The sequence below is a fragment of the Typopeltis vanoorti genome, chromosome 2 (assembly GCF_054136105.1).
Source record: "Typopeltis vanoorti isolate ZY-2024b chromosome 2, IOZ_Tvanoo_1.0, whole genome shotgun sequence".
Classification (NCBI taxonomy): Eukaryota; Metazoa; Arthropoda; class Arachnida; order Uropygi; family Thelyphonidae; genus Typopeltis; species Typopeltis vanoorti.
Window position 1 is genome coordinate 178,546,301 of NC_143550.1, and position 26,866 is coordinate 178,573,166.

At 36.8% G+C, this 26,866-nt stretch overlaps 1 protein-coding gene across 1 annotated transcript in view; it reads right to left on the reverse strand.

Annotated features, from left to right (window-relative positions):
• The window catches only part of trio (trio Rho guanine nucleotide exchange factor), a 1,056,141-nt gene that overhangs the window by 333,200 nt on the left and 696,075 nt on the right, over window positions 1–26,866 (reverse strand). Inside the window, exon 35 of the mRNA XM_090403001.1 lies at window positions 21,122–21,371. Within this exon, the coding sequence (XP_090259127.1) occupies window positions 21,122–21,371 (250 nt within the window). The remainder of the gene's footprint in view (window positions 1–21,121; window positions 21,372–26,866) is intronic.

Below are 26,866 nucleotides of genomic sequence, written 5' to 3' on the forward strand. Positions count from 1 at the left end.
TATTTGTGCATTTTTAAATATTGATATATATCATAAATACATTAAATTTTTTTTTTGATGCCAAGTCATTAAAATTGCCATTGCTAACTATTTTATTGTCTTTTCCACATGATATTAACATGAAAGATTCAAGATGTGACTGTATTAAACTGCAATTTTTTGTTCTTGCATTTGTATTTTAGGTTTCAGAAAGGCCTCTCACAGGATACCTGGGTTGAAGATAATGATTATATAAGCTGTAAAGGATTATTACCAGATTAATGTGGTGGAGTTTTGCATAGAATTGATGAAGATAGGGAGTGGTCATCCCTGGAAGCTGTATAAGGACAGCACGAGCAAGGGGGTGAGTAGCAGTTGTTTTGCATGGAGAGTGGCAAGTAATTGGAATGCATTGCCTGAGAATGTGGAGACAGTGAATGTATTTAAGACACGGTATAATAAACTATATGTATAATATTGAGACCTCCAGCTATGAGTCTTTTGAACCCATGGATAGTTAATAATAATACAGACACGCCTTAATATGTGCAAGCAGACCGTTCTGCAACTCCTTGTACAAGTCGAAACCTCTGCCCTCTTCCTCCAACCTTCATAATATACTTTGTCATTTCAAACACATATGCAAAAAATAAACATGTAATGCAATGCAGAAATATTAAATAGTAAAAAAAAATCATAAATATTCTGTATTAAATACATACATAAAATACATTTTACACAAAACAAGCTGGACAATTTTTAATTTTTAAACACTGAACACACCAAATATATTTTACAATTTGACCACACTTTAGTACTGGCAATACAATATATTAACAGGAAATTGTCACTGCACATTATCTTTTAACTCATGGCTTTCAACAATCCAAACTCATTCTAAGGATAAAAGAAAACCAAGAATAATCAACTAAAAAAATCCACCTTCATATTTCTTTATTACCAGTAATTTCATCTCTAGATTGATTGCAGCATCTTTGTAAGATGGTTCACGTTTTGATTCAAGGGCATGTTTACTACCAGCCATGGTGAATAATATTTAGAAAAAAACACCAAAAAATGTGAAAATAAACACTATATGATATAGGTGCATTTACAGCAAGAGACAAGTAGAAATTGAGAATGATGATGCAGCATGTAGGGCTGAATGTTGATTTGTGCATACTCAGGGTCTATTTGCACATATTTAAAGGCTAAAAATTCACCTGTATGCAAGAGTGTGCAAATTAAATTTAGTTAAATCCGTTAACAGCATGAAATGCAGGATTTAACATTTTCTCAATGCTAATATTTTCATAAAAATATACTTTCTGTAAGAGGTGACCCAAATTCCTTTCCATTTTCTTGCAAAATCCATCAACTGTTTGTAATATTTCTGTTGTAATATTCTGCTAATTATTTTAATAATTCACTTAGTTTTAGAAGAACATTTTCTAGGAGATTAATTTGAATATTTTCAAAATTCTTGGGATCTCAATATGAAAATTCTTCAAAAAAATTATGGTGTTTTAATACATTTCATTAAAAAATGAAGTACTCTTATCTATTGTTACATTGTACACATTTACAATAAAGATAAATTTATCATGTTGTTGGTTCCCATGATGAGTCTATTGATTCCATGGAGGTTACAGAAATGATAATAATAACAAATTTCTTTTGGATTTCAATGTTTATTACTGGAAACAATTTTTCCAAGAATCGTTTTTTTTTTTTTAAGTTCATTTATTTTTTAAACCTGTTTAAATACATCGATGTTTCTGATTTCTAAGACAATTGTCATTGGTACTAATTTTCATGCTACAAGGATTTGTCCAAAATTTCTTGAAATTTCTGATAATTCCTCAGATGTACTTTGAATCATTCAATATGCTTGTATGAAAATATGCACTGAATTCGATTGCAAGATAATGAGGATGGTGCTCAAAAATAGTGTAGTGGTTAATATTATTTCAAAATGGGTAAGAGAATCAAAAATACTTTTTGCTTTGTGATGCACCTCTTTATTGAATTTATCAGATTCTGAAATTTCATAAAGTGTTTGCAGCATGTTACAATAAAGAGGTGCATCACAAAGTGAAAATTTGGCTTATCTCTTCTGCAAGTGCTTTTAGTTATTAAAGCACTTGCAAAAGAGATAAGATATATAAGATGTTATATATAGTGGAAGCCTCAGGGTTTCCACCATACTGAATAAATCTGACTACCATCCATTGGATAGCAGAGCAGCACTGAATATAATGAATAAAGACCTGTGGACCGGTGGTTTTGGGACTGGTGATCCCATGTGAAAATGTTTCCATTCACCAATCTGCAGTGGGCCAGTATAGTGAATTATGGTCCAGTCTTCCAAGATAAATCAGACAGGAATAAAATGGTGCTCATTCCCAGAAGACAGAATGTTTCTAATTATGGTATCAGGCAGTTAAACACGAAGGCAGAGGGTGCTAAGAATCCCCAGATAACAAGATCATGCTGCCATTGGAAAGTAGATCTTAGATCTTTCAATAGGACTATGAACAGTGAAGCTTGGCTAACTGAATTAAATGAAGAGATAAAGTGACCAAAATGGGGCATTCCTCAATTAAAAAAATAGGGACATAATCCATTATAGAGGCCAAGATTAAGAAAGAATTAATTAAACTGGATTCTTGATTAACAACAACAACAACAAAAAAAAAAAAAACTACTAAAGGACAATATAATAAAATTTGACAATATATCTGATCGATATATTGTCATAAATAACAAAACATGCAGTACAATACACTGTCATTTTAAAAACCAATAAAATTAAAAGGTTATATCCATATTAGTCAAATAGTTCACGGTTTGGGAGTAGCACTTAGAAAGTCCAATTTGTCTCCTGAATATGCTCTAAGATAACATTGGGTCACAATATGGTCAATGGTTTGTCTTTGAGCTCCAAAATCACAATGTGGGGATGGTCATTTACCCCATTTAAAAAGTATATTCACACATACACCATCACCAGTTCGTACTCTGTTAAGGTGAGTCCAGGATTGTTGTGGAAAACTTTCTTGTAATTTTTTGAAAAAAATTTTTGTAATATCATCTGTGTGGCTCTCCCACTGTTCTTGGCACTTGCTTCAGGTCAAAGTTAGATTGTAATAGTTGTTGGGCTAATTGTAATGGTGGATGTCTCAATCCTCAGTCATTGTATACTCAAGTCTAGGAGATCTGAGGGTATTGGTAGGGCTGTGTTCTCCAGGATTTTCTTATATTCCTGTAAGAGAGCTTTAGTCCTGCACAACCTTGGTGGAACAATGTTGCTAACTGGGAGCCAACACCAGTGTGGGTGTTGATTCGATTGTGGCAAAATCAGTCTCATTGTATTATTTAGTTGGTTATCAACAAGTTTAACATGTGTGCTATTTAACCACATTGGTGAGCAATATTTGGCAACAGAGAAAACTAATCCGAGAACTGTAATCTGTAGATTATCGGTTGTTGCTCCCCATGTCGTGCCTATTAGTTTCTGTATTATATTATTACGGGTTCTTAACTTAGCAGCAACGTTTGTTAGGAGTTGCTTATAAGAGAGCATGCAGTCCAAGGTCATGCCCAAATACTTTGGAAACTTATCGTGTTGTACTAAGCGTCCTTCAAAGCAAATATACAGTGGCATCTGCCATGTGATTATTAAGGTGAAAGCTTGATACTTCCGTTTTGTCTGGATTGAGCTGGAACCACAATTTTTTGTAATATTCACCTATTGTTTTCAGATCTTTTGTGAGTACCTCTTCAGCATGACTCATGTTTTGGTGTTGAATAGCAATCACCAATCACCGTGCCATCAGCATAACAGAACTTGCGTGATATGGTGGCAGGCAAGTCGTATATGTGTATAGATTATAAAGTAAGGGTGCCAATACTGACCCTCATGGAAGACCATTATTAAGCTTTCGTTGTTGGGACATTTTATTTCCTAACTAGGGGATTCCCCCCCCCCCCCCAAGTTCTGGACTGGTAGACCAGTTCTCGAATTCTGATGACTCGAATTTTGAAGACTCAAAAAGGGGTTTCCGCACCCAGCACCTGCGCCGCCCAACCCCCCAGAGTTCCGGAGTGGTAGGCCAGTTCTCCTTGAATTCTGATGACTCGAATTTTAAAGACTCGACACTCAGGGTAGCCCCTGAGTTTCAAAATGTTTCAAATAACTTGATAAAAAACGTGACACAAAAACGTTACATAAAAACGTTTCATAAAAAGGCTTATCATTTTATATTATAGAGTAGATATAACTTGAAAGAAACATTCCGTGAGCATAGAGGAAATTAAGTGCACAGTCCGTTTATATGGAACATACTAAGAAATTTATATATAAGACCTTCTTGCCATACTGTATCACAGGCTGCTGTTAGATCCAGGAAGACAGCTGATGTTTTTTCTTGCTTCTGGAATCCAAGCTTCTCTGTATGATGTTAAAGTGAGCACTTGTCACAGCAACCACGTTTTTCTTTAAAACCAGCTTGTTCAATCAGGATGTGTTGCATGACTGGTATGGTCAATCTGTTGTACAGACGGCGTTCCAACATTTTATAGGTGCAACTCAATAAAGAGACAGGTCTATAACTTTTTGCCTCCTGGGGCAGTTTTCCAGGTTTAAGAATAGCAACTATTTTTGACTTCTTAAACTGGCTAGGTAGTCGGCCAGTCAATAATATATCAGAAAAGAATTCAGAAAGCCATTTTATAGTATATGACCTGCTATTAATCAGAAATTCAGGATGGATCTCATCGAAGCCTGGGACCTTGCCTTCTTTGACATCTTTTATTATGGTTTTTACTTCATCTATATCTATAGTAAAGAGTGAGGCATATTGTGAAAAAATAGAAGCATTTGTTTTTAGTGCTCTAAGTTCTTTCTTAGTGTATTCATGATTCCTTGGTGCCCTTGACATATTAACAATATGATTAGCTATTTTCTCAGGGGAGGTTGTTATATTTTTTCTTTTAGGTAGATTAGTTGTGGATAGTTTTTGGAGAAGATTCCAAGCTTTTCTACTTGATCGTTTGAGGTCAAGGTTTTCAAATGTGTCAGTCCATTTTGTTTTTTGAGATGCGTTCAGACTGTGTAGTAACTCATCTGCTTTTTTCAGGATCTTCACTTTTGAAGAACTCTCTATAAGATTTTCATTCTCTTCATTCCAACCAGGGACATAATCTTTTGTAGCTTCTAGGGATATAATTTTTCGCAGTTGATATGATCGCTCCTACGAATCTCTTGTACTCTGCAACTCTAGCAGGTTTCCAACAAACACATTTATGCAATTAATTTTCAAAATTTCTGCAATTTGCTTTAAAAAAAAAAAAATTAGACTGTTTGCCATGCTGCTGATCTAAAGGTATTTCTGTCCTTATCATCAAATACAAGATGTATATTATTTATTTCTGCCCATTGAACGAGGGCAGTACCACAGTCGTTATTATTATGGTACTTCTATTATTCATGATGGCTATTAAAATCACCAATCCATACTGTTAGATGTTGATATATGGGTATCATATCTATAGTCCATGGTGTTAAAGAAGGTTTATAGACAATGACTACTGTTATGTTGTGTCATTATCACATCTTATTGTTAGGACGAGAGCATTTTCTACACCATCCTTAATATATGTTACAATCCCATAATTCTGAAGACATGTAGCACTAATCAGGGTGTATCCAATTATTTTTCCTCTTCTGTTAAGGTCGTTTCGTTTTCAGCATGCATTTCTTGAAGAAGCACGGTATCAATGTCATTTTCTTGTAGTATTTTACAGAGAAAATCACATGTTGCTCTGTTAATTACCTCAATATTCAGTTTGAGACATCTTAAGGCTAAATCCCAATTTTTTGTCAGCATCATCAATAAAATAAAAAAAAATCAGTATTGTTTGACTGCATGCCTTAGCCAGGAGAACTAAGTGTTAAGTTGGCTGCCAAATCATTCTAGCTCAATTAGTGCTACCCAGGGTGCACCACAAGGAGGCAAGCTAGATTACACTGCACTAACAATAAGTCATACAGATAAAGAAATTACAGACTTCTATCATGATGTATACCAAATTTACAACATAGGAAAACATCATTTCAAAATTGTAATGTAAGACTTTAACGTCAAAATTAGTTCACAACAATTAGATGAAAGCTGAAATGGAAATTCTGGATATGACTCACAAGAGGTGACAGAAAAGCAAAGCTAATAGAATTTGTAGAAAAAGAAAGCCTGTAATCATGAATTTTCAGCATGATTCATCGCTCCATAACACAGCTATCCAAGTTTCCATGTCTCACTGTGCACCACTGAAGATGACACTGCATGTTGGTTCGGATAATGTCATGGAAACCATGGAAACTTATGTTATGAGCCTCGGTTCTGAATTTTTTGTGCAGATTCGATGTCTGGAACTCCGCATACAACATGTCGGACAACAAATGACAGATTTTACATATTATCATTTGTATCACCCTTTAGTCACGTTCAGTGAATATGGCAGGTCATCCACTGGGGTTGGTACTTGCAGTTGACTCTATGTGCTTCCATCATGGTATGGTATAGTATCACTGAATGTTGACCTAGGATGGCCCAATTTGTCAGCAATTTACTAAACAGATAGGCCTGCAACATGGCATCATATCAGAATGCCTCTTTCAAACTCCATCAGTTCCCTTTCCCTTCAAGCAGCCATTTCACCCTGACACAGTTGCACTGATTTGGAAGCATCTTATTCCTCTAATTTATAACAGCTACAAACACGACTCATTATATGGCCCGATGCACATTGCCCATTGGGGTGTTCATTGATTTCTTTCCAAGCAGCGTGCATGACAATATTAATCCATTAGAAAGTAACTACATTATTGCTCGAACCTTTTGAAATGCTCACTTGAAACAATGTGAGCATTTCAATACCACATAAACAATACCACAAAACAGAAATAAGAAAGAATTACTGAAGAAACAAAATAGCATATGAAGAGATGAGGAGAAATAAAGCAAGCTGATAACCCATAGAATAAAATGTAATGCAATGAATTGTGCAAAACAATCAAAAATGTAGTAAGGAAGAAATAAGAAAATCAATTGTAAACTCATACAACAAACAGTTTAAGACAACTGTAGTCTCAAAAATGATGATCAACAATTGATAAACTGCAATAATCAGATATTTGCAGTCAAACTATGAGATGAGAACATAACCAGAGATAGATATGCTATAGCAAAAGGATTAAAGAATTTTACTCAATAGTATATCAGGATGACAAAGCAAATGAATTGCCAGAAATTCTACAAGAAGATATGTGGAGCATCCAAATTATGCAATATGGAAAAGCTGCAGGTGAGGATGGAGATATTATTATTTATATGGGCATTCCATATCTGAACTTCTTTAAGGAAGTGGGGGAAATGATCTGCTGAATCTTTGTAAAAATTTTTAATCCAATGTCTGAAAAAAAATAAAAAAATAAAAATTATGTACTAAGCGAGCATGGAAAAAGGCTAAAAAATAAAAAGTCTAGGCTGATGCTTTGTGCAACTATAGAACTTGCACAACCAAAAGAACAAGCAGGCTATTGAAGAGGCTTTATCACAATGAACCATATTCAAGTAGTACAACAGGTTATTGACTGGGGTCTTGGTGTTATTGATTATAAGAAAGGCCTTGATGCAGTAAAAACTTGCCCAATACTTAAAGCATTATGAAACCAACAAGTGTAGGAGTCATAAGCCAAGACTTTCAAATCGGTATACACCAATGCAACAATTCATTTCAATGGAAATATCTCTATTGAGGAAATACAGAAAGACATAAGACAAGGCGACACAATATCTCCAACGTTATTCACAGCATGCCTAGAAATAGTCAAACTTCTTTAATTGGGAAGAAAAGGTCTGAAAATAAATGGAAGATATTTAAACTATTTACACTTTGCATATATAGTTATCTTTACTTAATTGCAGACTTGTATCTATGAACTACAAACTGCTAGCAAAATAGCTGGCTTTAAGATAAACCTAAAGAAGACTCAAGTTATATAAAATAACTATGTATAGCCAGAAATAATAAAAAGCAAGTAGATCATTACATATACTTAGGACAACAAGCATCAATGGAAGAAATTAAAAGACATACAATGCTTGGGTGGAAAGCATTTGGAAAATTTCAGTCAATTTTTAAATCAATGTGTTCTTCCTATACTAATGCAATACAGAAAAAAAAAAAAAAGGCATTGTGGAGACAGCATAAGAGAAGTGGAAGTAACCAATTTCATGAGGTCTACAAAGACCAGGCAAGGAGGGTGACTTGGTTGGTGAGAGTAGCTAAAGAGAGGTATGAACAGCAGTTAGCTAATGAAGCCAAAAAAAATCCTAGGGAGTTCTTTCGATATGTAGCCAGCAAAAGAAAGAATGATTATGGAAGGATGACATTGATTGGAGGAAATGGTATAAAGACAGCTGTTGCAGAATGTGTTGTGGAGATACTTAATGAGCAATTCATAAAGATCTTTCAATCTTGTGAATGTGACTTCATGGAGAGATTAAGAGCAGTTGATGATGGGGAGGAGAGACTGACTGTAAGTGAGCAAGAGGTGTTTGGGGAGTTGAGTAAACTAGATGTAAATAAGGCTGTGGGACTTGATAATATATCACCACGTATTCTGAAGGAGTGTGCCAGAGAGTTGACACCTGCCTTGACATATTTTTTTAATACGAGTCTTGCACTTGGTCAAGTTCCTAAAGAGTGGAAGGAGGGCAAGATTGTGCCACTTCATAAAGGAGGTGATCGAACTCAAGCATCAAACTATAGGCCTATCTGTGTGTCAGGTGTTGTGGTTAAGTTGTTGAAGAAGCTTGTGAGAACTAGGATCCAGAGTTGGGTTGACAACAATGGTATAATCTTTGATGGACAGCATGGATTTGCTAAAGGTAGGTCATGTTTTAGTAATCTACTTACTTATTACAATAAAGTGACTGCTTCCTTGGACAGAGGAGAAGGATACACAGTAATATACTTGGATTTCGCAAAGGCTTTTGATAGAGTACCTCATGATAAGTTGACAGTCAAACTAGAGCAGATGGGGTTGGATATTAGATTAGTGCATTGGATTGGAGACTGGCTATCTGATAGGTATCAACAAGTTGTGTATGGGGGTGCAATATCCAGGAAAAGGAAAGTCACTAGTGGAGTGCCTCAGGGGTCTGTTTTAGGGCCATTACTATTTAACTTATATATTAATGATATTGGTGAAGATTTGGATGGAGATATTCAGTTGTTTGCAGATGATGCAAAGTTGGGATGAACCATAAAGAGTAGTGAAGATGTTGTGGCCTTGCAAGAAGACTTGAATAAATTGAGTGATTGGGCAAGCAAATGGGGATGTGAGTTCAATGTTGCAAAATGTAAAGTTTTAAAATTTGGAAAACAAAGATGGGATGCAGAATTTATGCTTGGTGAGAATATATTGTTGGAAGTAGAGGAAATAAGAGATCTGGGGGTGATAGTGGATAAGGATCTAAAATTTAGGGGACACATCGCCAAAATTGTGAAGACAACACAAAGACTTCTGGGAATGATGCGGAGGACACTGACATGTAGAAGTAGGGAGATACTTGTTCCAATGTATAAGGCTTTGATTAGGCCACACTTGGACTATTGTGCCCAGATTTGGTCACCGGGTTTTCAGAAGGATGAAGAGATGTTGGAAAGGGTCCAGAGGCGACTGACTAAGGTAGTTTCTGACCTCTGGAATGTTGAGTATGAGGAAAGATTGAAAAGATGTAATTTGCAGAGTCTCGTGGAGAGAAGGAAGAGGGGAGATATGATAGAGACCTACAAGTTGGTAAGGGGTTGTTATAGGATCAATGGTGGAGAAGTTCTACAGAGAATAGTGGGAGATCAGGGGAGAACCAGAGGTCATCCCTGGAAACTGTATAAGGAGGGTGTGAGTAGGGGAGTGAGAGGCAGGTTTTTTTCGTGCAGAGTTGTGAGTGATTGGAATGCCTTGCCTGAGAGCGTGGTGTCTGCAAGTAGTTTGAATGTGTTTAAGACACGGTATGATGAGATGTGTGTGTAAGATAAAAGGACCTCCTAGATGAGTCTTTGACTCCATGAGGTCTTGTTTAATAATAATAATAATATATGGCTCTGAAATATGGACAAGAATGCAAAGGAAATTCAAAAATTAGGAACAACACAAGACTGGATCAAAAGGAATACGTGGATAAGAAATCGAACCCAAGTCTGTGACATCACAGAAAGAATGAAACATCTGAAGTGGCAATGGGTTGGGCATTTTTGGCATTGGTGAGACATGGCTAACAGAAGTTGATATAGTTAGTGGGATATAATGTGAAATGTGTTCAGGGAAGATAGAAAGAAAAGAAAATAATGGGGGGAGAAGTGTTATTGATGATAGCTGATGAATGCAACCAAAGAGAGAGTAGAAGTTCAACTGTAGGACAGTTGAATTTCTACTTTTTGAACCTCAGATGAAAATATCACATCTGAAGCTATCTGGTGTGAGATAGTCGTGAGCAAAAACAAAATATACAGTTAAATGCTGTTATAGACTAGGGCAGGGATCGGCAACCTTTTTGGATTGAAGAGCCATCTTTAAAATAATACCTGTTAAAAAAAAAATTTAGGGAGCCGCACGCAGTGATGAGCAACCAATGATCCGCGAGCTGCATGCGGCCCTCTCAGGTTTTTTGTGCGGTCCACGGTGTTCGTTTTGTACGGCAGAATTAGTATATTTTAATTAAAAATCTATTTTATGAATGTTGATTTTTACATGCGGATTTATTGTGCAGGTTAAAAAATTAAAATATAGCTAAATAATGGAAAATAAATTAATACTTTCTTATCAAAGAAAAAGAAAATATTCTTTATGCGGATCGAACCGAGTATTTGATTTACTATTTAATTGCTCATCACTGCTTTCAATTTAGAAAATACATTGAAAAATATTATAATTAAATTATTTATTCAGTTTTTTTTACAGTAACACGTTATCATACTTGTAAAACACAGGGGCGGCATGTCACACGAAATTATATGATATTTTTAAATATTAAATAATAAAACAAAGATTTCCTCCTCCTTACAAAAACATATGCATAAAATCTAATAACATATCTATTTCTCCTCCTTACAAAAACATATGCATAAAATCTAATAACATATCTATTTCTCCTCCTTACAAAAACATATGCATAAAATCTAATAACATATCTATTTCTCCTCCTTACAAAAACATATGCATAAAATCTAATAACATATCTATTTCTTTCATTTTTTTAAAATTTAAAATATCTTCTTAGTGCGACTTTTGCTGTTGAACTTCTTGTGATACTTTCTCAATATGCGGTGAATACGCCATAATTTTCATTTTCAAACATGACGAAAGACTCAATGTAAATAGAATGTAAAGAAGGATTATCGCGTATGATTTCAAAGAGTTCAAACATGAAAGTATTACATTTTTCAGCATCGCATGTACTATTTTCAATTGTAAAATATCCTTGACTTAATGTAAAAAATGTCCTTGATTAAATGTAAAATGTCCTTAATTTATTGCAACTGCTAAATTTAGGTTTTCAGTTTCTAATTTAATAAATTTTGCATTATTCAAAAATAGATTGTTTAATAACGAAAAGAGCCGCAATTATTCATTCAAAAAGCCGCATGCGGCTCCGGAGCCGCAAGTTGCCGACCCCTGGACTAGGGGATGGAAAAGATCATAGAGATAACATGCATTGGCAAATAGACTCAATGAGTGGAGGACAGGTAATTATCATTGGAAATTTCAACTATGGAAATATAGATTGGAAGGAGGAGAGGATACATGGGAGGAAGGAAATGAATTTATGCAGTTACTAAGGGATAATTACTGAGAAAACATGTGATGGAATATACTAGGGGTTTGAGAGTGCTCAATCTAGTAATTACATCTGAGAATTTGTCTATAACAAATATGACCACATTGCCACCAAATTGGTGAGAGTAATCATATGGTCTTGAACCTGGGAGGTGAATACATGTGTGGAATTTTCAGTTAAGACAGGGTATATGTGGGATTACAGGGCTAGTAAGTATGACAAGCTTAGGAGATTGATTTGCTTTCTCTCTTGTTCCCTATAAATTTATTTGGCTGGCTTTTAATCATGCCAGCTTTACTTATTACATTATTTATTTCCATATTTAAATTACATTCCTCACTATAGTTGCCAGTTTCTGTTTTTCCCTATTTCCCCTAACAAAGGGGGGGGGGGTATTGTAATTATAGGTCTGAACTTTAACTGGACTGAAATCATCCAACATCACTTACAGCACACTCCCTCCTCTTCTATATTGTCTATCCTTCCTAAAAATTCAGTTAGCGTGTCTGAATTTGATTGCCAGGCCTCACTAATGGCTGCAATCTGAGGTCAGAGCATATTCACCAAGGCAACAAACTCCCCCTTTGTTTCTTATACTCCTATGCATTCGTAGTCAGATATAATAAGTTACCTGTGTGCCATTTTGTAGTCGTCTTTCAGTATGACACAGTTGGACAACTTGCAGACCTCTGTTCTTATCTAGTGATTTATTTATAGAGATATTCTTGCACATGCTTGATAAGTCTGAATTAGACAAACATAAAATCATTCTCACCTCATAATCCTTTCCATCTGAAAAGGGTTATGTTACAAACATAACCCTTTTCAGTTGTAACTTTGTTAATGATAATGAGGTTGTCTGTAAAGATAGAAAAATCAGAAATCATGGTGGAATCAGGAAGTTAAACAGGCAGTCAAGGATAAAAAGAATGCATATCGAAAGAAAATATCGAAAGTTCCTGGCAAGTAAGTCAACTAATGCTCTTAGAAAATAAAAAGTAATATGTAAGAACGCAAAGCCCTGTGTAAAACTAGCTAAATTATCTTTAAATTTTCTTTCTTCTTACCAAAGTCATGTGAAGACTTTGATAAAAAGAAAGAAAATAAATATCAGGAAGGTGGCAAAATATTCTGGAGGTTATTAAAATACTTGCAAATGAAGGAAGGAGTAATGTAAAAGGAATCAGAGATGATAATAGTAACTTGAAAACAAGAAAAAGGCATTCTAGATATCTGGAGTAAACACTTTGAAAGATTGCTAAAAATGAAACAAGCAGTGTCAGCATGGTGTTAGAAAACACTCAACAGCAATGCAATCAGGAATACAAATTAGAACTTGAAGTATAAAAAGCCATTAAAAGCTTGAAATGTGGAAAAACAACTGGAGTAGATGATATTTGACCAGAAACACTCAAATATGGAGGCATTAAAAGTTTTAATGAATGGAATGCATAATTCAGAAGGTCTGGTCAGAAGGATGAATTCCAGGTGATTGGAATAGAGCTCTCGTTGTACCCACCTGTAAAAAGGGAAATAAAACTGAGTGTAAAAATAACAGAGATATTTCCCTACTGAGTGTTCCTGGTAAGATTTATGCAAGTATATTCGAGAAACAGCTAGGAAAAATTGTGGAAGGGAAGCTTCGTGAAGAACAAACTGAATTCAGGACAAATAGATGTTGTCAGGATCAGATTTTCACTTCAAGACAAATAATTGAGAAATCTACAGAATATAACAAGGATTTGTATTCAAGTTTCACAGATCTGGAAAAGGCACATGATAAAGTAGCAAGAAGAAAGCTCTTCAAAATGCTACAGTTATATGGTGTAAATGTGCATGCCCTGTCCATAATGATTACTCATTTGTTACCCATCATGGTAATTTCAAAATGAATTTCATTGTCAACAGCAAATGAACAAATAAGTCTCTAGCATCATCATCCCATCATATATTTCATCCTGTCAGCCTCTACTTCATACCAGGTAGCCTCAAGCTCGCTGATACATGGGATGCTATCATCATTATTGCTTTCATGAGTTTCTTCCCTAACTGAACTGAAGTTATTATCTAATATCATTAGTAGTGGTACCCTCCTCTTCTACCTCTTCCCCCATTCCTACCCTTTACACTTGATTTCAGTTACTACATCGTGAAATTTCATCATGTTTGTTATTGGTTTAAGGTAACAGGGAATTTAATTTGGTCAGTCAAGTCTCACTAACCCATCCTCATTCATATCCAACTAACGGGCACTTCACCTAAAGGAGGATTGGACATTATGTCAGATGCCTAGTCAGTTCTCCACATTCTTAAAGGCTATGTGGAGTTCTCCTCTCAGTTAACTGAAGCTGACTTTTAAGTGACTCCTTCAGACATTTGTTTTGCTAATCAAGAATACATAAGTATAGCTGAATATTAACAATGTCAGATTATTTTCAGATATCTTCATTTTATTATGATTCTACCATTCTTACCATCTGTTTGAATCCCTAATTTTTCCTCAGAAAATTCTCATACCTGTGATCACCAGCCTTTGATCAACTGCTTTATTTCTAAACCAGTTCTGTCATTTCATATGTTAAAACAGGTTATACAATTATAATAAATTTAGTTTAATCCTTTATCCAAGTGTGAGCAAACAAAGTTTGCGCCTGAAAGTATCTTCAGGACTAGGGTAAGGTGATACAACACCAGGGCAACTCGTTGCAAAGGTGTAGCAAGCTACCAACACTCCTGTCTCAGTATCTCCTTTAATGCAAAACAAATCTCCTTGCGGATATGTCTAATGTTATGCATTAAGGGCAGGGCCACTACCCAGACTAGTTTCGACCTTTATTGAGGTCTCTTCAGTGGGAGCCAGGCCCAAGCTGAGATACCAGGCAGAAGCATTTGCAGGTCATCTCTACCTATAGGAGTTGCCAAATGGTGTGCCACCCTTTTTTTAATAAATTTGCTCACACTTGGATAAAGGATTAAACTAAATTTATTATACTCTAACCAAGTGAAAAATAAACTTTCAACATCTTTCTCTAAATCCAGAGTAATTTATTAAAAAAAGGGTGGCACACCATTTGGCAACTCCTATAGGTAGAGATGACCTGCGAATGCTTCTGCCTGGTATCTCAGCTTGGGCCTTGGCTCCCACTGAAGAGACCTCAATAAAGGTCGAAACTAGTCTGGGTAGTGGCCCTTCCCTTAATGCATAACATTAGACATATCCACAAGGAGATGTGTTTTGCATTAAAGGAGATACTGAGACAGGAGTGTTGGTAGCTTGCTACACCTTTGCAACGAGTTGCCCTGGTGTTGTATCACCTTATCCTAGTCCTGAAGATACTTTCAGGCGCAAACTTTGTTTGCTCTCACTTGGATAAAGGATTAAACTAAATTTATTATACTCTAACCAAGTGAAAAATAAACTTTCAACATCTTTCTCTAAATCCAGAGTAATTTATTAAAAAAAAAGTTTATACAATTATGTATACTCTTATCTTTTGATTGATTTCTCTCTTGTTCCCTATAAATTATTTGGTTGGCTTTTAATCATGCCAGCTTTACTTATTATATTATTTATTTCCATATTTAAATTACCATCCTCACTAAAGTTGCCAGTTTCTGTTTTTTCCCTATTTTTATAGTTCATTTTAATTATTTAGATATTAATCTGTGTTACATAATAATCTGTGTTATGATTAAATATTCAGGGTTATCAATGGGTAAGGAGGACATGGATAATTATGATTATTATCAACAGATCTCCATGGAATCAAGAGATTCAATGCAGTAGGTCTCACTCTCACATGCACAGCTCATCATACCTTGACTTAACTGCATCCACTGTCCCAACTCACACTTTCAGGCAATGCATTCCAATCACCCACCATTACCTCTCATTCTCCCCATGTCTCCAAATATTCTATGAAATATCTCATCTACATTAATCAGGTAATTACCTCCTTACCAACTTATACATGTGAATATGTCAGTTATTGTTTAATTAGTCTTTGTGCTTGTACTGATGATGCCTGCGATAATCAAGCGAAAATTCTACTAATAAAGAATATTTTACGTGAGTTAATTCTGTTATTATAATTGTAAGTAACCTCTGGATCATCCCTCCCTGCTTCCTTCTATTCACTAGGCTCTGTAATTTACATTCCCTTAATCACATTCCAGAGACTAGAAACCAACTTAGTCAATTGCCTCTGAACTGTCTCACATATCTCATGATCCTTTTGAAAACCAAGCGACCAAATCCATGCATAGTCATTCATATGTGGCCTGATCAAAGCCTTGTACAATGGAATCAACACATCCTTACTTCTACATGTCAGTGTTCTCTGCATAATCTGCTGTGTTGTCCTCACAATTTTAGCAAAAGTCCACAAAATTTCAAGTCCCTCCCACCATCATCCCCAGATCTTTCATCTCCCCCACCTCCTCTAATATATCCCCACTAATACTATACTCTGCATTCCATCTTTGCTTCCCAAATTTTAAAACCTTACACTTTGCAACATTAAAATGATATCCACTCAGACAGTCTATTTAGGTCCTCTTGCAGAGCTACAATATCTGCTCTACTTCTCATGACTCTCCCCAACTTTGCATCATCTGCGAACAGCTGTATATCACTATGTAAGCCCCTTCCAACATCATTTATATACAAATTAACAAAAATGGCCCCAAAACAGACCCCTGGGGCACACCACTGGGATATCATTCCCACATACACTGTCAGACAGCCAATCTCCAATCCAACATATACTAATCTACTATCCAACCCCATCTGTTCAAATTTAACTACTGGTTTGTCAGGTAGCTATCTAGCAAAATTTTGCAAAAATTTTGCCTTTGCAAAATCTGAATATACTATTGTATATGCATCCCCCCCCCCTTATCTAATGTATTTGTCGCCTTGTTATAGTAAGTAAGCAGATTGCTAAAACATGGTCTTCCTTTAGCAAACCCATGATGTCCATTAAAGAAAATTCTGCTGCTGTCCACCAGTTCTAAATCCTTGTCCTCACTAGCTTCTACAACAACACCTTAACCACAACTCTATACAAGCTGATCGGCTTAGTCTTATCACTCCTTTTATGAAGCAGAACAATTTTGCCTTATTTTCATTCCTTTGGAACTTGGGCTAATCTAAGACTCATGTTAAAAATGTAAGTTAAACCTACTCTTAACTCACTGGAACAGTCCCTCAAGACAGGCAGTGATATACATCAAGTGCAAAGGTCCTGTTGACATCAAGTTTACTCAATTCCTTATATACCTTCTGCTCACTCACCATCATTGGTTCCTCCCCCCATTCCCACTGCTCTCAAGTTCTGCATTATGTTACAATCACAAGGATGGAATACTTTATCATTCTTCCATTATCAGTGAGCAACAACATCCTCCCATAATCATTCTTCCTTCTACTGGCCACGTATTGAAAAAACTTCCTATGATTTCTTTTAGCCTTATTTCTTTACTGCTGCTCATATACTGCACTTTTCCTATCCTTAACAAGCATGAGCCACCTTCCATGCTTGTTCTTTGTACTCCTCATGTACCTTATCATCACCACTCATCTTGTTTCATCTCTGCAATGCCTTTTTCTTCCAGAATGCATACTTCACCTCTTCAGTAATCCATTTTACATCTACCTAATTTAATCACCTGATCTTTGGCATGCATCAGTCATTTCCACTGCTGTGGAGACCAAGCAGCATTGATTTCCCTCCCATCCAATTCCTCATTCCATGATATCAATGTATGACACTTCCTGAGTTTGTCATAATCACCTGCCTTGAAGTTCCACATAACGTTTCTCACAAAAGTCCTAATATGGCTGGCCCCACCTGAGTGATCACAACTGGAGGAAAATGCGACACTTCCTCCAGTTGTGAAGAAACCACTGTCCATGTGTCGCCTCTGTTATGTACTGTTTAAGGTAGTTGTCCTTTAAAAACTCAACAAATTCATTCTCTTTGGTTCCTGATGCTGTATCTTCATTCCAGTCTATATTTCCATAATTGGAATCACCAAAATGATCACCCTTATTAGCCAGATAAATTTGCCTAAACACTTCCTTCTCACTGCCTTCCACATTACTAGGTCTACAGCAACACAAAAACATTTCATCCTGACCACCTCCACTTCATCCCATACTGCTTCAAAACCACTGTCACTATTTGTCCCCTGCATCTCCATCCTAGATGGGCACGACTCCTCTGCCACCATCAATAGCACTCCTCCTCCCTCTTTGTCTTGTCTTCATAAAAGACTACATATCCCTTCATCTCAATTCCTGTCGAAATTTCATCCTTGTTCAACCATGTTGAACAAGGATGAAATTGATGGATTTCCTTGTTCAACCATGTTGAACAAGGACTATTTTTGGATAAACGAACTCTATCAATGCTACAATTTCACTCCCCTTGTTTCGAATACTTCTAGCATTTGTAGCCATATACATTAGCTCATTTCTGCTTCTATAACAGGTCCCACTAAACTCACTTCTCAGATCTGACTCCCACTCATTCCTATCAATCTTCACTGATATTACACCCCTCCCCAGCAGTAAATGTCACACCCACATCCTTAACTATCTTAATCCATTCCTGCACACTCATACTTAGCAACTGTAGCTCATCATTCTCAGCTGAGAGCTTCGGTAGCTGATTTAATTGCAAAAGAAGCTGTTTTGTTAGTTTATTGAGGAGTCCTAGTGTGAGATTTCAGAGTATCTTAAGGAAAAGAACTTTGCAATATAAGTTTTCCATCTGCCTATTTTTATTTATTTTTATTTTATTTTATTTTTTTTAAGTAACAGATGTGTAGCTCTGTAAATATGGCATTTACGTCAATAGTGCTAGGATGCCCAAAGAAAGACTGTTCTGGGTTCGAATCTAGACACCAACTAGACGAAGCTTTTCTTGCTTGTCACATCTTCCTCCTTTCACCTATTCTCAAGTTAACCAATCTCTCACACAGGAAAGTAGAATCTTTTCTCCCAGAAACTTGGGTTTTCTTCCTACAACTTAAGGAACCACAAGATGGCAGTAGTTGTCTCCCATGCTTTCTTCCTCAAATGCTAATCAAAATTGTTGATAGTCTTGAGCCAGCTATCTGTGATTGGGTAAAAATAGAATTTGGCTACCCTCTAGTTTCCAAAAAAGGTTAATTAGGGTAATAGTTGGGGAATAAAATGTGTTAGTGGATAGCAGATGGAACTATGGGAATCTATTTGAATTGTCAGTTGTCTCCCATGCTCTCTTCCTCAAATGCTAATCAAAATTGTTGATAGTCTTGAGCCGGCTATCTGTGATTGGGTAAAAATGGAATTTGGCTACCCTCTAGTTTCTAAAAAAAAGTTAGTTATGGTATAACAGCCTCACTTATTCTATTTGGGGAATAAAATGTGTTAGTGGATAGCAGATGGAACTGTGGGGATCTATTTGAATTTTGCTACACGGGAAAAAAAGTGGGCATTGGTAGTTAGTCGGGGGTAAGAGTTACTGTATCTTTTCATGATAGTAGCACAGCTTTCAAGAAGTACAAAATTTCTTTGGTTAAAGAGTGACTATATTTGTCATTAGGAGCAGTAACTTTAGCTATATTATTTGAGCATGAACATTAGCTGAGTAGAGTATTTAATTCACTTTTTGAATGAAGTAATATTGATTATATTAGTGGTTTAAAACACATACAGTATTAAATCAGGTCTTGCACAACATGGAATCTAAAATGCTAATCACAGGATCCAGTGGCAAAACACCAAGCTACTACACAGATCCACATATAAATAAACATGAACATTTATATAAAGAAAGTGCTGAAGCCTTACTTCATACACCTAATCTTAATCAAAATCAAAATGACTATCTCACTATTCCAAAAGTTTGGGAAATTGTTATCCTCAATTGTATTCAATAATTTATCTGCTATATTTTAACTTAATTTAAGTAATGTTAATTTCAGCCAAGTAGTTTTTAATCCATGAACACATGACTGTATACGTAGAGGGATTCCAATTTAAGCATGTATACTACTGTTTTTTTTAAATTCAATTCCTATTGTTCATTAGTTGTACTGATGATGTCGTATGATACATAAGATGAAATATTTGCATAATAAAAAAGTTATTTACTGTGGCATATGTGTTGTTCTATAGTTACACTTGGTATACAGTTAAAAAAAGAAGATCACAAAAACTGAAACAATCAAAATCAAATAAAACATCGGCATAAGAACTGAGTAACAGGCAGGAGAATTTGGGATTTGAGTTACTTCATAGGGTGAGGTTATGATATGCCTTCTGGAGAAAAAGCTTAAGTCAATTCTCACAACAGTGAGCTTACAGAAACCAAATTAATAGTTGTAACAACATAAGTAACAACAATAGTAGTACACCTTGTTCTGTACCAATGGCATGCAGTTCGGTGTTAACCTCATGAAGCAGTGCACCTAACTTGACTTGTAGACACAACTAAAAGTTCTAGAGATGGTGTCATGGTGTGAAGCATGTTCTGTTGGTACGGAAATGGTCCCCCGATATTGTTAGATGGTCAGGTGTCCTCCAAAAAAATCTGAACTTTGTTGCTCCAATAAAGTCCACCCCTGCAATGTTGACTTTTTATCCAGAAGGTGACAGTTGTTTAATGGATGACAATGCTACTGTACATTGTGCAATGATTGTTCAGCATGACAGCTACTTCCCCTGGCCACCACAAAGCCTAGATCTGGGAATGCTAAAAAATTAGATCTGGGAGCAAAGTCCTCTTCTGTCAAATGTGAGCTAGTTAAAGTACTGTCTAGTGAATGCCAAGTATGTTGTAGATGTAGATGCAGTCCAACACCTTCTGGAATCTATGCCAAACAGCATATGTGCTGTAATAAAAGTTTTGAATTCAGTGGGTGGTATGTATATTTCAAAAATATGTTACGTTTAGAGATTTCTGTAGGTTCATGAGATAAGTTCATTTCTTCCTACACTGTGTAGGAAGTATTGCTGCATAATGCTATTCCCATTTCAGAATCAGTAAACTAAATGCAAATGTCACATGGCAGTTATAAAGAAAAGAAATAAAAAAAAATAATATCTACTGCAATCACATACACCAACACTTATGCAAATTATCACTTCAAATGAATAGAATTTATACAAGAATAGACAAAACTGAAATTTTGAATACCTTTGGCTAATACTGCACTGGCATGGAAAATAATATAACACTGACCTTCATTTTCTAATCCACCTTTAGAAGCAGAAGTTCTTAAACTTGGACGTATACAGGATACTGGAACTAACCCTTCAGCAGGACTGCTTACAACTCCCTCAGTAGTAACCAAATGACGTACCAAGCACCAGTCAGAAGAAGGTGTTGCTGATTCCAATAATTCCACCTGCTGACCAGCACGGACACTCAATTCTTGGGAACCAGTAGAAGGATTATGATCTTCTACAATCCAAACCAGTTCAACTCCACCCTACAATTAAAAACAAATATATAATAGTTAATATAAACAGATAATAATTACCACCTTTTTAATTTAAATATCATAATAATCATTAGTCTGGTTGGCAGAGGGAATAGCATCACTGCTTACCACCACCAATAGGTTTGAATTCCTGTGATATGGAGTCAGTAAATGTTTAGATGACTTACACTGCTATTAGAAATCTGAAATTGTCTGAAAGGTCAGCCTTCAGACAAACGTTACCAAATGTTCTAATTCTATGTCCATCTATAGTTTTATATATAATATAATTGTGGAGTTAACATGTGCAGAAAGTGTAAGGAGAATGAGGATCTCAAGCGTGTTTCGGGTGGCGAGAGTGATATCGTTAACGATAGTCAGAATGAAAAAAATGGCGGTGTGATAGGGAATTGCAAGGTAGTGCCAGATAGGTGTGAGAGCTTCGTTGAAAGTATAAATGAAGGTAGAAATACAGAACGAATGGATGATTTGATTGATAATGAAAATAGTGAGATAAATGCGAGTAGTGAAATCGCAAGATTGAGCGGAGCGATACACAGAGCAAAAAGGCAACTGGAGCGTATGGAAAAATGTGAGCTGAACATACCGACTAATAAACGGTGAAAGTCTATTACGAAAAATAATAGAATGTTCGTAAACGTCAATAAAATGAAGGAGCGAGTGCTGTATGGGGATTCGCTATTAAGAGGTGTGATAGTTGAGAGTTTGACAAAATCGTACCAGCCGGGTGCGAACATAAAGGATGTCAGCGAATCTATTCGAGTGCAAAAACAGAGGGTGAAAGAGATGATAATTGTGGCAGGAACAAATGATTTGAAAGGCGACAAAATGGAAATGATAGAGGATGTGAGGGAATTACTTGAGGTAGCAAAAGAGAAGAGTGAGAGAGTTAGGATGGTGAGTATTTTTCCGCGGTATGACAGTGAAGTGTTTAGAAGGAGGGCCATAATTGCCAATGACTTTATGCGTGGGTTATGCATGGAGAGTGGAGTGGAATTTGTGAATGTGTGGAGTGAGTTCGATCGGCGAAAGGATTTATATAAGATGAATGGGTTACATTTGAATGGAGTTGGTGTACGGAGGCTTGAAAAAGTGTTGATGAATGATGTGGAAGTGGATATACAGGCTCAGGGAAACTAGATTTATTAAGGGGGAGGGTAGATGTGCAGACTTTAGGGAGGCAGTTGAGTGTATGAATGAGTATAATATGCCCGAGCGAGTACGAAGGACAACAAATCAGAATGGGATAGTTAGTATAAGGCATGAAAGTAGGGATGGGACTAATGGGCTTCTGCAATTCATGTACACTAATGCCAGGAGTATTAGGAACAAGAAGGAAGAGTTTTTGGCCTTGGTTGGCACTTCCAGGCCACAGGTTGTTGGTATTAGTCAAACATGGCTGACAGAAGATGATAAAGCTAGTGGGATTGAATGCGACGGGTATAGCGTGTTCAGGAGTGACAGGGAGAATATAAAAGGGGGGGGGGAGGAGTGTTATTGATGATAGCTGATGAGTTGCAGCCAAGGAGTATAGAAGTTGAACTGCAGGATAGAGAAAAGAGCACATTTGAGGCTGTTTGGTGTGAGATAGAATCTAGCAGAACAAAATATACAATTGGGTGCTGCTATAGACCAGGTGATGGAATAGATTGTGGGGATAGTATGCATAGGCAAATAGAAGAAATGAGTGGAAGGAAGGTAATTATTATGGGTGATTTCAATTATGGTAACATTGACTGGAAAGAGGAGAGGGCACATGGGAAGAAGGACTTGGATTTTATGCAGTTATTAAGGGACAACTATCTGCGACAGCATGTAGTGGAAAATACCAGGGGGCAGAGAGTGCTTGACCTAGTAATTGCAACTGAGAATGTGGCTGTAACGAACATGACCATGTTGCCACCAATTGATGAGAGTGACCATTAAGGTCATGAATTGGGAGGTGGCTAAAGGAGTGGAATTTACAATTAAGAATTACTGTGGAATTACTGGGCTGGTAAGTACATGTGGAATTACTGGGCTGGTAAGTATGACAAGCTTAGGAGTGTGCTTGGCTCAGTGCCATGGCATGTAAAACTGCAAGGGCTGGATGTTGATAGTGCATGGGAGGTGGTTAAGAAGTGTTTGCAGGAGGTAATGGTTGACTGTATACCAAGAGTCCGAATAATAAATCAAGTAGGGGTTAAATGGATGAATAACACTCTTAAGCTTGAGTTGCAAAAAAAGAAACAATTGTGGAGGTAATTTAAGGAGAAAGGTGACCAGCAGGTGCAGGAACAGTATAAAGCGCAGGCCAGAAGGATAACGAGTGTGGTAAGAAAAGCAAAAAAGTATTACGAAAGAACATTGGCCATGCAGGCTAAAGATAATCCTAAACAGTTTTTTCAATATGTTGCAAGTAAAAGGAAAATGTATATGGCAGAATGATTTTAAAAAATGCTGAGGGTGGGGAGGTAACCGAATCAGTCGATATAGTGGAATTACTGAGCGAGCACTTTGCAAGAGTATATCATCCAAGTGGCGACATTGCAGGAATGGAAGAACCAACAGCTTATACTGGAATTGTGATGAATGAAGTAGAGATAACTAGTCTATTACAGAACCTCGATGTCAATACATCTGTGGGATTGGATGGTATACCAGCTCGTGTCATACGTGAAGCAGCTAAAGAATTGTCAGTGCCCTTGACCGTTTTGTTTAATTTGAGCCTCGGGTCTGGGTCAGTCCCAAGGGGGTGGAAAGAGGGGAAAATAGTTCCGCTGCATAAAGGTGGTTCCAAGGCTGCTGTTGAAAATTACCGGCCAATCAGCATAACAGGAATCATTATCAAGGTCTTAGAAAAAATAGTCAAGAGGAAAATACAGGATTGGATAGATGAAAATGGGATATTGTATGGGGGACAACATGGTTTTGTGAAAGGTAGGTCATGCCTCAGTAACTTGCTCACGTATTATAACACGGTGACGGCTGAACTGGATAAGGGTAATGGGTTTACAGTGATTCTACTGGACCTTGCTAAGGCCTTTGACAGGATACCACATGGAATTCTAATCAGTAAATTGCAGCATATGGGGATTGATATAGGGTTGGTGAGATGGATAGGAAGGTGGTTGACAGAGAAATATCAGAGATTGCTTTATTCAGGAGTAGAGTCCACAAGACGGCCTGTAATTAGTGGTGTGCCACAAGGATCTGTTCTTGGACCAATGCTGTTTAATTTGTTCATTAATGATATAGGTAAGGATCTGAGAGGAACAGTTCATTTGTTTGCAGATGATGCAAAGTTGGGTAGGGCAATAGTGAATGCAGATGATGTCAACATTTTGCAAGATGATTTGGATAGATTGGAGGTCTGGGCTAAGGAGAATGGATGTCAATTTAATGTGGCAAAATGTAAGGTTATGCATTTTGGGGTGAAAAGATTAGCAGCAGTTTACCACACTGGTGGAACTGTACTCCAGGAAATCGATGAGGCACGAAATTTAGGAGTGTTGGTGGATAAGGAGTTGAAGTTTAGGGGGCACATTGCAAAAGTGGCCAAATCAGTTCATCAAATCACTTGGTTGCTGAAGAATACGTTGACAAGCAGCTTATTGTTCCTCTGTATCGAGCCTTCATAAGACCCCATCTCGACTACCGTGCCCAGATTTGGTCACCTAGGTTTCTTCTTGATGGGGAGGAGGTTGAGAGGATCCAAAGGCGAGTAACCAAGATGATAGCAGGTCTGTGGAATGAACCTTATGAGAACAGGTTGAGGATTTGTGAGTTGCAAAAATTGGTTAATAGGCAGAGGAGGGAAGATATGATTGAGACATTCAAATTACTGAAGGGTTTCTATAAAATTAATTCAGGAGATATTTTTGAGAACAGGGCTGGTTGTGGGAGGACTAGGGGACATCCATGGAAACTGGGCAAAAGTGTGGTTAGTAAGGTGTTAGAGCTGGGTTCTTTACTTTTAGAGTGGTGAATGAGTGGAATGGGCTGCCAGAGTCTGTGGTGGATGCTGTGACAGTGAATGAGTTTAAGGCAAGGTATGATAGATACTGTATGAATGTCAAATAGTTGTGATGAATATGATTTGGAGCCTCCCTCGATGAGTCTAAGGACTCCCTGGAGTTGCCCGTAATAATAATAATAATAATAAAAATATAATATGAAATATAATAGATAATCCAGAAGCCCTATTATAGAGACCAGCCACAAGAAAGGGATAAATGGTCTCACACTAAGAAATGAAATTTATCTCCCACCTACAGATATTCACCACACATATTCCAAGGGAGATTAGACCAACAGTCTATTGGCTAAAAGACAGAGATGCTATCTGCTTAGCTAACAAAGATATAGAAGACTTTCTTGAAAATTCTAGCACTAGTAGATCATAGTAGATCAGCTTATATTAATCTAGTATATTATTATTACCCCAAGACCCCATGGAGTCAAACTCTCATATAGGAGATCCTTTTATCATACACACAGCTCATCATACTGCATCTTAAACGCACTCAAATTTTCTGCAGATACATTCACAACTCTGCATGCAAAAAACCTGATTCTCACTTCCCTGATCTCCCACTGTTTTCTGTAGAATCTCTCCAACATTGATCCTATAACAATCCCTTACTAACTTGTAGGTCTCTATCATATCCCCCCCCTCTTCCTCCTATCCACTAGACTCTGGAAATTGCATCTTCTCAATCTTTCCTCATATTTGACATTCCAGAGGTCAGAAACTACCTTGGTCAGTTGCCTCTGCACACCATCTCTTCATCCTTTTGAAAACCAGGTGAGCAAATCTGGGCACAGTAGTCCATGTGTGGCCTAATCAAAGCCTTATACAATGGAACAAGAATCTCCTTACTTCTACAAGTCAGTGTCCTCTGTATCATTCCCAGAAGTCATTCTGTTGTCTTCACAATTTTGGAAAATGTGTCCCCTCAGTTCCAGATATTTATTCACTGTCACCCCAAGATCTCTTATTTCCTCCATTTCTGACAATATATCCCTGCCCGCCAAGCATAAATTCTATATCCCATCTTTGTTTCCCAAATTTTAAAACCTTACATTTTGCAACATTGAACTCGCATCACCATTCCCCTGCTGAAACACTCAATTTATTCAAGTCTTCTGGTAAGGTCACAACATCTTTGACTATCTTCTCTACTCTTCATAGTTTGTCCCAACTTTGCATCATCTGCAAACAACTCAATATCTCCATGCATATCTTTGCCAGATCATTAACATACAAGTTAAACAGTAATGGCCCTAAAACAGATGTGTAGGTACTACATTGGCTCTAGTTTGACTATCAACTTATCATGCGGTAATCTATCAAAAGCCTTTGCGAAATCTAAGTATATTAGTGTGTATCCCTCTCTTCTGTCCAAGGAAGCCATCACTTTATTGTAATAAGTAAGTAGATTACTAAAACATGACCTGCCTTTAGCAAATCCATGCTGCCCATCAAAGATAATACCATTGTT